Below are 11,350 nucleotides of genomic sequence, written 5' to 3'. Positions count from 1 at the left end.
TTTCTTTTCTTTAAAAAAAAAAATTATTTATTTGGCTACAGTAGGTCTTAGTTGCAGCACACAAGATCTTCGTTGCTGCCTGCGGAATCTTTGTTCTGGCATGCGGATCTTTAGTTGTGGCATGTGGTATCTAGTTCCCTGACCAGGGATCATTCCCGGGTCCCCTGCATTGGGAGCATGGAGTTTTAACCACTGGGCCACCAGGGAAGTCCCTTTCCCTGTTTTCATAGTTCTTCCCTTACTACACAGTAGCTCACATTCCCAAGATTTGAGGGCTCCAAAATGACTTTTTCTGGTATATATCCTAGATTCTTTCTTGACCTTCCCATCTCCCCTCCAAGGAGACTCAGCTATACCAGGCCTCTTTTTTTTTTAATAACTTTTATTAATGATATAGACTAGGATAAGTGAATACTGATGGGATTGTCAATAATCTATAATATCTATGATTTATTGAGCATCTACCATGTGCCAGATGTTCTATATATTTCCTCTAATTCTCTTAAAACCACTAACCATGAGAAAGGCCTTGGGGAAACAGAGAAGGCTTTGCAAAGAATGAGCAGGAGGGACTTCCCTGGTGGTCCAGTGGTAAAGAATCCGCCTTACAATGCAAGAGATGCAGCTTTGATCCCTGGTCAGGGAGCTAAGATCCCACATGCCACGTGCCGCAAACTACAGAGCCCATACTCTCTGGAACCCACGCGCCACAACTACAGAGCTCACATGCCCTGGAGCCTGCACACTACAACTAGAGAGAAGCCTGCACGCTGCAACAAAAAGCCCACACGCTGTAGCGAAAAAGCCCGCATGCCTTAACGAAGATCCCGCATGCCGCAACCAAGACCCGATGCAGCCAAAAATAAATAAAATAAATAAATAAGTAAGTAATAAATCTTAAATAAAAAAGGAACAACCCATTAAAACAAAAAAGAATGAGCAGGAGTTGGATAAGATGAGGCATGGAATGAAGGATCAGGCAAATGTTTCAGATAGAAGGAATGACGTATGAAAAGACTTGGAGGCAAGAAAGGATGTGACTAATCTGAGGAACTCATGCAGTGTGGCTGAAAAACATAGGAAGTGGAGAAAAGGTAGGGAAGGTAGGGGGAAGGTGGGAGATGGTGAAAGATAAAACTAGAGAGATAAAATACATTGTGAGGGACTTGGTAAATAATACTAAGGAGTTTAGACTTTTTGCTGAGGGCAATGGGATATTCTCATTGAACTTTTGGCATATTGCCTTTGTCACAGTGACGCAAATGGGTTAAAAGGGGTAAAATTGAGTTACAACTATGGAATGGAGAAAAGTGTATGTTGGTACCAAAAATTCAGTAATTATTTATTCATGCACTCCCTCAGCCATTTATGTACTCAACAAATGTAATAATTGCCTACTATGTACTAGGTTCTGTAACTAAATATTTTTTAAATAAAAAAGTTGAGTTATTATAGATTTCCTCCCATTTATTGAGCACTTATTATATGCCAGACACTGTGTTAAGTGCTTTACATAAACACTAATATTATCACTTTTTAAATTCTAAAAAATTTTAAAAATTTGTGAGCTAGTTTTTTATTGGAGTATAGTTGCTTTACAATGTTGTGTTAGTTTCTACTGTACAGCAAAGTAAATCAGCTATACGTATACATATAACCACTTTTTTTGGATTTCCTTCCCATTTAGGTCACCGCAGAGCATCAAGTAGAGTTCCCTGTGCTATACAGTAGGTTCTTATTAGTTATCTATTTTATACATAGTATCAATAATGTATATATGTCAATCCCCATCTCCCAATTCATCCCACACCCCCTTCCCCCTTGGTATCCATATGTTTGTTCTCTACATCTGCCTCTCTATTTCTGCTTTGCAAATAAGATCATCAATACCATTGTTTTAGATTCCACATACATGCATTAATATATGATCTTTGTTTTTCTTTTTTTGGCTTATTTCACTCTGTATGACACTCTCTAGGTCCATCCATGTCTCTACAAATGACCCAATTTTGTTCCTTTTTCTTGCTGAGTAATATTCCATTGTATATGTGTACCACATCTTCTTTACCCATTCCTCTGTTGATGGATATTTAGGTTGCTTCCTTGTCCTGGCTATTGTAAATAGTGCTGCAATGAACATTGGGGTGCATGTGTCTTTCTGAATTATGGTTTTCTCTGGGCATATGCCTAGTAGTGAGATTGCTGGGTCATATGGTAGTTCTATTTTTAGTTTTTTAAGGAACCTCCATACTGTTCTCCATAATGGTTGTATCAATTAACATTCCCACCAACAGTGCAAGAGGGTTCCCTTTTCTCCACACCCTTTCCAGGATTTATAGTTTGCAGATTTTTTGATGATGGCAATAGTAAATATTTATACACCCAACATAGGAGCACCTCAATACCTAAGGCAAATGCTAACAGCCATAAAAGGGGAAATTGACAGTAACACAGTAATAGTGGGAGACTTTAACCCTCTACTTATACCAATGGATAGATCATCCAGACAGAAAATTAATAAGGAAACACAAGCCTTAAATGACACATTAGACCAGATAAACTTAACTGATATTTATAGGACATTCCATCTGAAAGCAGCAGAATGCATTTTCTTCTCAAGTGCACGTGGAATGTTCTCCAGGATAGATCACATCTTGGGTCACAAATCAAGCCTCGGAAAATTTAAGAAAATTGAAATCGTATCAAGCATGTTTTCTGACCACAACGCTATGAGGTTAGAAATCAATCACAGGGAAAAAAACTTAAAAAACACAAACGCATGGAGGCTAAACAATATGCTACTAAATAACCAAGAGATCATTGAAGAAATCAAAGAAGAAATCAAAAAATACCTAGAAACAAAAGGCAATGAAAGCACAACAACCCAAAACCTATGGGATGCAGCAAAAGCAGTTCTTAAGAAACTGATATTATCTTTAAATAGGTAAAGAAACTGAAGTAAAGAGAGCTCAAGCATGCAAAAGTCATATAACTAGTAAATGGCAGAGCCAGGATTTGCACTCAATCATTTTGACATCTCAAAATATTTGGCCATTCACTTAAATGACTATTGTTTCCCACATGTAAATTTTACTTATTATTTTTTAAATCCAAAGAAAAAACAAATATGATATTTTGAACTAATTTTGGGGAGGGTTTAATCAGCAAGATGTATGCCAATTGTCCTGGATTACCATAAAGAAGTTACCTTTGCTTTATAGATGAGCAATAATTATATATATCTCTAAATGAACATTTAGGTAAAATTTGGGGCACTCAAGCCCCCCAAAAATTTTCATTCCTAAGACTTACTTAGATGATGTTTAAGGGTTTTTTGTTTTGAATTTGTTTTTTATCCTTCTGTGTTTTTCTCCTTTATTAATAAATATTAATAAAGGATATATTTACAAGGGTAATTTTATTTTGAAATAGGAGAAAAGGAAATTCGTGCTGCAATAATGTCAGAGTTTCCGGAGGAAGATGTTGTGAAATTGTTTGTCTAAACACATTTTATTTGGGGTTCAGTATGAATTTTCAATAGATGGTTTTTAGATAAGGAAGCGGTAATTCAAACGTGATTATATAAACAAGAAGATCAGAGAGGAATTATCCTGAAGGGTATAAAATGAACCAAGAGCTTCTAGTCTGGGTCATTACAGCATCAGCTCCCCAATGCAAAGTAAGGTAGGTGTCTACACTGAGAAGGCATTGTGAAATGAAATGTTGTTATTCTAAATTATTTTCATTTTCATCATTTTAGCATTTATTTCAAAATGGCAAATGCTGAGTGACAGCTTGCTTTGATAGGCTCTAGAAATTCTAGTTATTGCTCCAAAATTGTTCAGTGATAGGTGAAGATGAATGAACTACATATGTAAGGATAAGAAAATATTCTACTGACTTCAAAGAAGAGGAAAAATTGGTCAATTTCCTTATGAAGGCTGATTGATATTCATGGCCTTCCCTTACTATTTACATTTGATTTAAATGTTTTAATCAGTTAAATAATCTGTGTATTAAATCCTGTCAATTACTAATGGTTATCTTTGATGATAATGTACTTCTGAGAAAAGTTGGGAATAAATTCAATTTTGGGTACCTGCAGAGGTAATTTACTCTTTATTGTTTTAGTTATAGCTAACCCCCCTTGGATAGTTTCCAAAGCACACACCTGACTTATAGTACATTTTGCTCTCTAGAAAACTGTATTGCTTTAGTGAACTTCCTGGAGTTCACAGGGTGGACAATTGATTCTTTTCATAGCACAGTAAGGGATTTGGGGAGAAAAGATTGGTGAAGGCAATTAGCAGATTAGAGAGAAATGTGCTTAAGAATGAAGGTAGTGAGAACAAAAAGATGAGAGAAAAGGCTGGGTAAGGGGCAAAGGAAAGAGGATATCTTGGAATAAGTACAAATGTTGAAAGTGTAGACATAGTGGTCATGGCACTGAAAAGGGCATCTCTCATCATTTAGGGCCTAAAATCACACCTCTGTTTAGGTGCTCAATAAATCATTTATGAATGATTTTAAAAGAGGCAATTAAGTTACAGAGGATGAGAATCCAGGTGACAATAAAGGAGAAACTGTGGCAGATCACCTAGGGAGGTATTAACTAACACTGATTTATATACTCAGTATTATATAGTTACATAGTTTTCTGTAGCATTCCAAGTGCTTCACATGTATTGTTTTATACTTATTATGATTTTAGGAAGGAGTATATGGAAAAATGAAGGTACAAATTTCTTAATTTCTCAGTTACACACAATTGCAATAAAATCTGGAAGCATAATTCTAGGCCACTATCTCTTAGACCAGGGACCAGACACTAATTTATCACATAGGATCATAGTCTATTTGTGCTGAAAAGTCCTTCCTGATCATCTTGTGGTTCTAAGCCTTTTCTTTTACAGCTGAAGAAATTGAGCCCCAGAAAGATTCTTTGGGTGAAGTTTTACTACTTGCAATAAAGGAGAAAGAATAATTCTTACTTTCTTTACTAAGTTATATAGCTACTGCTGCTGCTGATTCAGCACTTTTAATTTTTCTTTCTGTTAATTTGGAGTTTTACATTTATAAGAGGAACTTCAGACAATGTAAAGTGTCCATAATGAATATGACAACAATGGGTAAAAGTTCCAAAACTGTTTTTTCTTCTACAGTTTTAAAAAGGATCAGGTGTACTTGTCTTTTTCGGTTTTGCAGATGGGGAAATTAGGCCCAGATAGATTCAATATTTTAGTTGATTTCTCATAGATCCATGGGAGATCTTGAAATAGAATTCTGTTCCTTAACTCCAGGACCAATATTCTCACCACTAGGTCAGCACATATATATTTTATATAGAACATAGAGCTAAAAGTTAAAATATGTGAAGTTAATTATTTCCTATGGCAAAAATTCAGTAGCTGGCTGGCTAGATGGGCAAGAACCATATGATCATGACAGGTGAATATTTTATATCATTTACTCAGTCTATTTTTTTTTGATGTGGACAATTTTTAAAGTCTTTATTGAATTTGTTACAATATTTCTTCTGTTTTATATCTTTTGGCCGCAAGGCAGGTGGGATCTTAGCTCCCCGACCAGGGATCGAACCCGCACCCACTGCATTGGAAGGTGAAGTCTTAACCCCTGGACTACCAGGGAAGTCCCTCAGTCAGTATTTTTAAGATCCTGGAGAGGATCCTCTAAGTCTGTGGCTCTAAAATAATGGAACCAGCTCTATACCATAGAGGGAGCTCACGTTTGTGAAGCACTGAGAAAACCAGACTCCATGAGCAAGGAATTCTTATAACTGCTCCGTGATTGAAATACCAAAAAACCTCCAAGGAATGCTTAAATATGCAAATTTGATTTGAAAGTATTCACCAGAAAACACTTCTTAATGGGTTAGTTCACTTCCTTGTCTATATAGGGAAAAAGAATCTTTGATTATTGTGGGTGTCAGAGTCATAATTTCAAGTCATTCAGAGCACTTAAAACACTACCTACTTTTTGTTAACATTTGTTCTTATTTATCTTGAGTGACTATCTAGGAGTAGAATTGCTGGGTGATCAGTTAAGTGTATGTTTAATTTTATAAGAAACAAACTGATTTTCAAAATATTTGTATGTACCATTTTACCATCCCACCAGCAACATATGAAGGTTCTAGTTGCTCAAAATCATCACCAACACTTGGTGTTATCAGTTAAACAATATGTATTTTTATTATTAGTGTTCATAGTTAACTCCTTCACTAGACTGTCAGCCCTTGAGGTCAAAGACCATAGCTTATCCATTTTGTGTCTGTCAGTGCCTACTTTAAATGCTCAATATATGTTTGTCTAATTTATCGGCAATTCTCATTCTCCAAACAGGAGACTGGTTGGAATGGCCACTAATCTCTGGAAGTTGACATTTAAAATAAATACCTGGTAGCTTGTTGAATGTGGTTTCATTTTTTTCTTACAAGCTGATTAAAGACAAAAATTCTTGTTAACTGAGGCAGAGTCTATGAGATTTCAGTTAATGGAAGTTTCAGTGTATGTAGCTTAAAGATGCTCTTGGGATATAATTGATAGATTTGAGAAAAATCTTGATACATTTTTCATGATTGAATAACAACATTTAATGAATTATAATTTATTTAATAGAATAATAAAACAAGTTTGTGTTCAAAGGTAATACTACTCCATTAAGATATGTATTTTCTTTTCTGACAATGATACTTGAGAAGGAAAAAAATCCAAATATGCCTAGCTAACTGTAAAATCTTTGAAGTGATCAACTTACATCCAAAAGTCTGAAACTTGATTACCCTCTCTCAGTAGCAAAACTTAAATAATTATAAGTCATAACATTATCCAACTCATTACAAAGTCCAGTTGACAGTGAACACACTCTTCATCAGACAGGCTCTATAGAGATACGTATTCTGCCTGAGGCACAGTGGATCCTCTGTTGTCTTCCGTTCACCCAAAACTTATTTTACTTTCCTGGCTAACTTACAGTGGACCTGTCATCCTTGATTGTATTACTCTCATTGTGTCAATCTGTATTTTTTGCCTCCACAATCTTTTTAAGATAATGAATTCCATACAACTTCTGTGTAAAATAATTTTATTTTTCCAACTCTAATTCTTTCAACCTTAAAGGATATCCTAAGGGTTGAGAAGAGGGGTTTTTAGATTTCTGGGTTAGCCCCTTAACACCAGTGGTAGTTTTAGCTGACCTTTAGCCTTGTCTTTCTTGACAGGCATTGGGTAGAATCATATGCAAGACTGTTTGCATTGAGCTGGTACTGAAGTTTGATTATGCACTTCCTTGATTTCTTTGCCTTTTCTTATTATGACCAGTTTGTTGGCCTTTTAAGCTATTGAATCAAAGTTTTTAGAAAAGCACATTTCTGGGAAAGCCCTTACTGAAGCCTGTTAACTCACTTCTTATAATGATAAAGGCAGGTATTTTGATTGTTTCCATTGAATGAATTATTTTGTACTTAGTTGACATATGTGTCCCTGCCACTTTTCTGTTATAGTGTTTCAGGCTTGCCATTTCACTGCCCAGTGGAGCTAAGTGGCACCTGCAAGCAGGACTTTCACTATGTGAGCTCTGTCACTATGGGGTATGTGGATCATAGCCACACCTAAATATATAAAGAAAGGTTACTGAGAGTATTAACTATGTAAAAACACCTAATATAGGGCCTAGGATAAAGAAGGCATTCAATAAATACATATATTTATACACACACACACATACACACACATTATAGCTCTTTCTGAATGTCCCTTCTGAATGTCCTAAAGGATACATGTAATAGATTCTTTAATTTTATCTTTGATTTAGCATGACTGCTATCTTCCTGATGTCCATGCTTTTTGGCCTTGCATGTGGGCAAGCAATGGCTTTTTGTATTCCAACTGAGTATATGATGCATGTCGAAAGAAAAGAGTGTGCTTACTGCCTAACCATCAACACTACCATCTGTGCTGGATATTGTATGACACGGGTATGTAGTTCATTTCACTTCTTTTAGCTGAAAATTAGATAAACCTAGACTCAGTCCATTTCTATCCAGAGAGAAAATGAGATAAAACACAACCTCATTTCCAAAATCTAATGGTTATTGGCTCTGTAGAGGTAGAGTACACAGGTTACAGTATCTACTCAGCACAGTGGATACAGATAATTTTATAACAGTTTTACTTCCAAAATTTATTTAAAACTTACCTTGTTCTCATGATATAAGGTAAAAGAGGGGGGTCACTTTTGTCTCTATGGGATTTAGTGTGGATATGTTGAGTTAGTACCGGGGAATGGAACGAAGGAATCCTCCTCCAGTCCTGTTTGTGACAAAGGAATATAAGTGAATTGATTTTTATCTGTTTCCATTATCTATATATTTTCTAAAGTCCTATCACAGTATGCTCCTTTTTTAATTCTTTCCTCAGGACTTCAATGGCAAGCTGTTTCTTCCCAAATATGCTCTGTCCCAGGATGTTTGTACATATAGAGACTTCATGTACAAGACTGTAGAAATACCAGGATGCCCACGCCATGTTACTCCTTATTTCTCCTACCCTGTAGCTATAAGCTGTAAGTGTGGCAAGTGTAATACTGACTATAGTGATTGTATACATGAAGCCATCAAAACAAACTACTGTACCAAACCTCAGGAGTCCTATGTGGTGGGATTTTCTATCTAACTTCAATTGCGATGTAATTTGCAATTTGGTTAAATGTGTTTACCTGGAATAAAACTAATTAAATATCGATATATTTCACAACACCATGTGTACATTTGAGTACTACTTCATCCATACCCATACCCATTCATGCATTAGTGAGCTTAAGGGCTTTAGAAGAAAAGGTGAGTGAAAGAGCATTTCCAGCTCATATGAAGGATGATTTCCACATGAAAGGGCAGAGTGCAGGTAAAATGGAGAACAGGAACATGAACTACTAATGAAAGACAGCGTTAATCAGGCTCTCTTAACAGAGGGCCACGAGGTTTGTCTTGACATAGAAAATGAATATGGGAAAGCTACAGAGTAATGTGATCAACGGCTGAAGGAACAAACGGTGTCAGCGTACTGGACACACCTACTTCCAAAGGCTGAAACGGGGCTGGAGTAGAGAGAGAGAGTAAGGAATATATGAAATTTGCAATATACTACTTTATCCTGTCATTCAAATACACAAGATAAAACTTTACCAAAACTCAGTAAACAGTATATTTTAATCTATTTAATTTAATTACTCTGGTGGGCCTACTGACTTATGAAAGTTATACTCCAAAAGCCTAGAAAAGAGGCCACGATCATTTTACATGTAGAAGTCTAAATCCTTTGTAGTCTTTAAGGTAATTTGAGACACTTTCCAGCAACTTATGCTGTTTTGGCTTTCAATGTCATGAAAAACTAGTATGATTATGAAAGATTTTAGGAATAGTGGTAGAGTGCAAAGGGATCTAACAGAGAGGAATCATCCTAAATTCTAACCTAAACCTTCAATAGTTAAACACTGTTTTCCAGTAAATGTGCTTAGAGAGTGGTTTATTTTTCTCTTCCTTCCTTAGGTACTCTTTCATGAGAGTTTGGTTTCAATAGCTGCGTGAAGTGAGACAGACCTAGTGCCCTGCAGACTTGACCTCATAAAAGATGACTTATCCTATATTTTTCCATTTCGCTCCATCCAAATTGCTGCCATTGGGTGAAAATCATTTGTCAGCAGGGCCAGTTGTCTTTGTTATATCCTAGTCATTGGTTCATCTGGGCATGTTATAAATGCCTGCAGGCTGACAGTGTCCAAGGGGGGACGCTAAGGTGGTGTAGATGGATTAGTACCAAACCCATGCTCTGCCAATGGGGACAGGATAGTTGTACATTTATATGCAAAGCCATGAATCCACATTATTCTTACCTTAACATGTGAAGTCAATGTTATCATGATCTCCAAATATTAATCTGGGGTTTTGGGTTCTCATATCACTTGACAATATGGACACTTAAAGCTGTAGAATTAAAACATTCCCTCTGAAAACTGTATATCAAATATAGATTTTTGATTAATCAAACCTAACTGGCACTAATCACACATGACTTGCACAGAATCTGAAAAATTTTTTCCAAGGACTTGAGCTGTGGAAAGCCTATGGGGTTCAGTGAGGCCCCTTATAAACAGTCCAGCTCAGAAGACATTCATTAAATGGGCTTCCTCAACATTCAGGGAGGAGGCTAGGCCTGGACATGGGTGTGGTGGCCTGTATCAGCATGGAGCCCTAGAGTGGGTACATTAGAGACAACTTGTTTCTTTCCACTGAAGGCAGTCCATTTGGATTAGATGCATATATAAATTATCTTAAACTACTTTTGAAAATGGAGTTGTCCAAGGCAAAGAATCCTTAGAAAAGAGCTTAGGAATTGGCATGACCAAAAATTTACCTCAGCTAGATCCAGAAACTTGGGTATATGGAAATGCTATTTTGGAATGTATTAGTATTCTTTGGGTTTAGAAGTGGGAGAATGAATAGAGAACTTAGAGGTGGGGACGTGAAGAATTATTGCTTGTGTGAGAAGAGAAAGATGGAAATTTTGGAACATCTTCTGAACTGGTCTTTAATTCAACCTGAAGTTTAATAAGTCAGTTTTTGGCAGAGGAAGTTTGAGATTCAGTTCTTTAAAAAGAGTCCCTCTTGTTTCTCATTTGACTTTGAAATATAAAGAGTTCTTTCATAACTAAATGGATGCTGCTAGTAATAGAAGTTCTCTTTTAGAGGGAATGTACCTCAACATAATAAAGGCCATATATGCAAGCCCACAGCTAACATCATACTGATGAAAACGTTTTCTCTAAGAAGAGGAACAAGACAAGAATATCCACTCTTACCAATATATTGGAAGTCTTAGCCAGAGTAAGTAGACAAGAAAAAGATAAAAGACATCCAAATTGGAAATGAAAATGTAAAATGGTCACTACTGCATGATACTATATATAGAAAACCCTAAAGACTCCATCAAAAAACTGTGAGAACTAATTGCAGGATACAAAATCATGTACAGAAATCAGTTACATTTATATATACTAGTAAAAAACTAACAGAGACATTAACAAAACTATCCTATTTACAATTACATCAAAAATAGATAGGAGGTAAAAGACCTGTACACTGAAAACTATAAGACACTAATGAAAAAACATGAAGAAGACACAAATAAGTGGGAAGATAGTCTGTGCTCATGGCTTGGAAGAATTAATATTGTTAAAATAAATGTCCATACTACCCAAAGTGATCTACAGATTCAAAGCAATCTTTATCAAAATTCCAATGCCATTTTTTACAGAACTAGAACAAACAATTCTA

General features: G+C 36.0%; 1 protein-coding gene across 1 annotated transcript; it reads left to right on the top strand.

Moving 5' to 3' along the window:
* Positions 1 to 2,659: 2,659 nt before the first annotated feature.
* Positions 2,660 to 9,492, top strand: TSHB (thyroid stimulating hormone subunit beta). The gene is made up of 3 exons (XM_022583993.3): positions 2,660 to 3,684; positions 7,834 to 7,996; positions 8,439 to 9,492. The coding sequence occupies exons 1-3, from the start codon at positions 3,626 to 3,628 to the stop codon at positions 8,691 to 8,693; spliced, it is 477 nt and encodes a 158-aa protein (XP_022439701.1). The 5' UTR covers positions 2,660 to 3,625; the 3' UTR covers positions 8,694 to 9,492.
* Positions 9,493 to 11,350: the final 1,858 nt, after the last annotated feature.

Source organism: Delphinapterus leucas, chromosome 1 (assembly GCF_059928025.1).
Source record: "Delphinapterus leucas isolate spDelLeu-1000000601 "Yukka" chromosome 1, BTC_Dleu_Yukka2, whole genome shotgun sequence".
Lineage (NCBI taxonomy): Eukaryota > Metazoa > Chordata > Mammalia > Artiodactyla > Monodontidae > Delphinapterus > Delphinapterus leucas.
The sequence above is the reverse complement of the archived record's forward strand: the minus strand, read 5'-3'. Positions and strand labels throughout refer to the sequence as shown.

Coding starts and splice junctions, on each gene's coding strand:
- TSHB (XM_022583993.3), top strand. CDS start 3,626: ATGAACCAAGAGCTTCTAGTCTGGGTCATTACAGCATCAGCTCCCCAA. Junction 3,685..7,833: donor GCTCCCCAATGCAAAGTAAG/GTAGGTGTCTAC, acceptor TCTTTGATTTAG/CATGACTGCTATCTTCCTGA. Junction 7,997..8,438: donor CTGGATATTGTATGACACGG/GTATGTAGTTCA, acceptor TTCTTTCCTCAG/GACTTCAATGGCAAGCTGTT.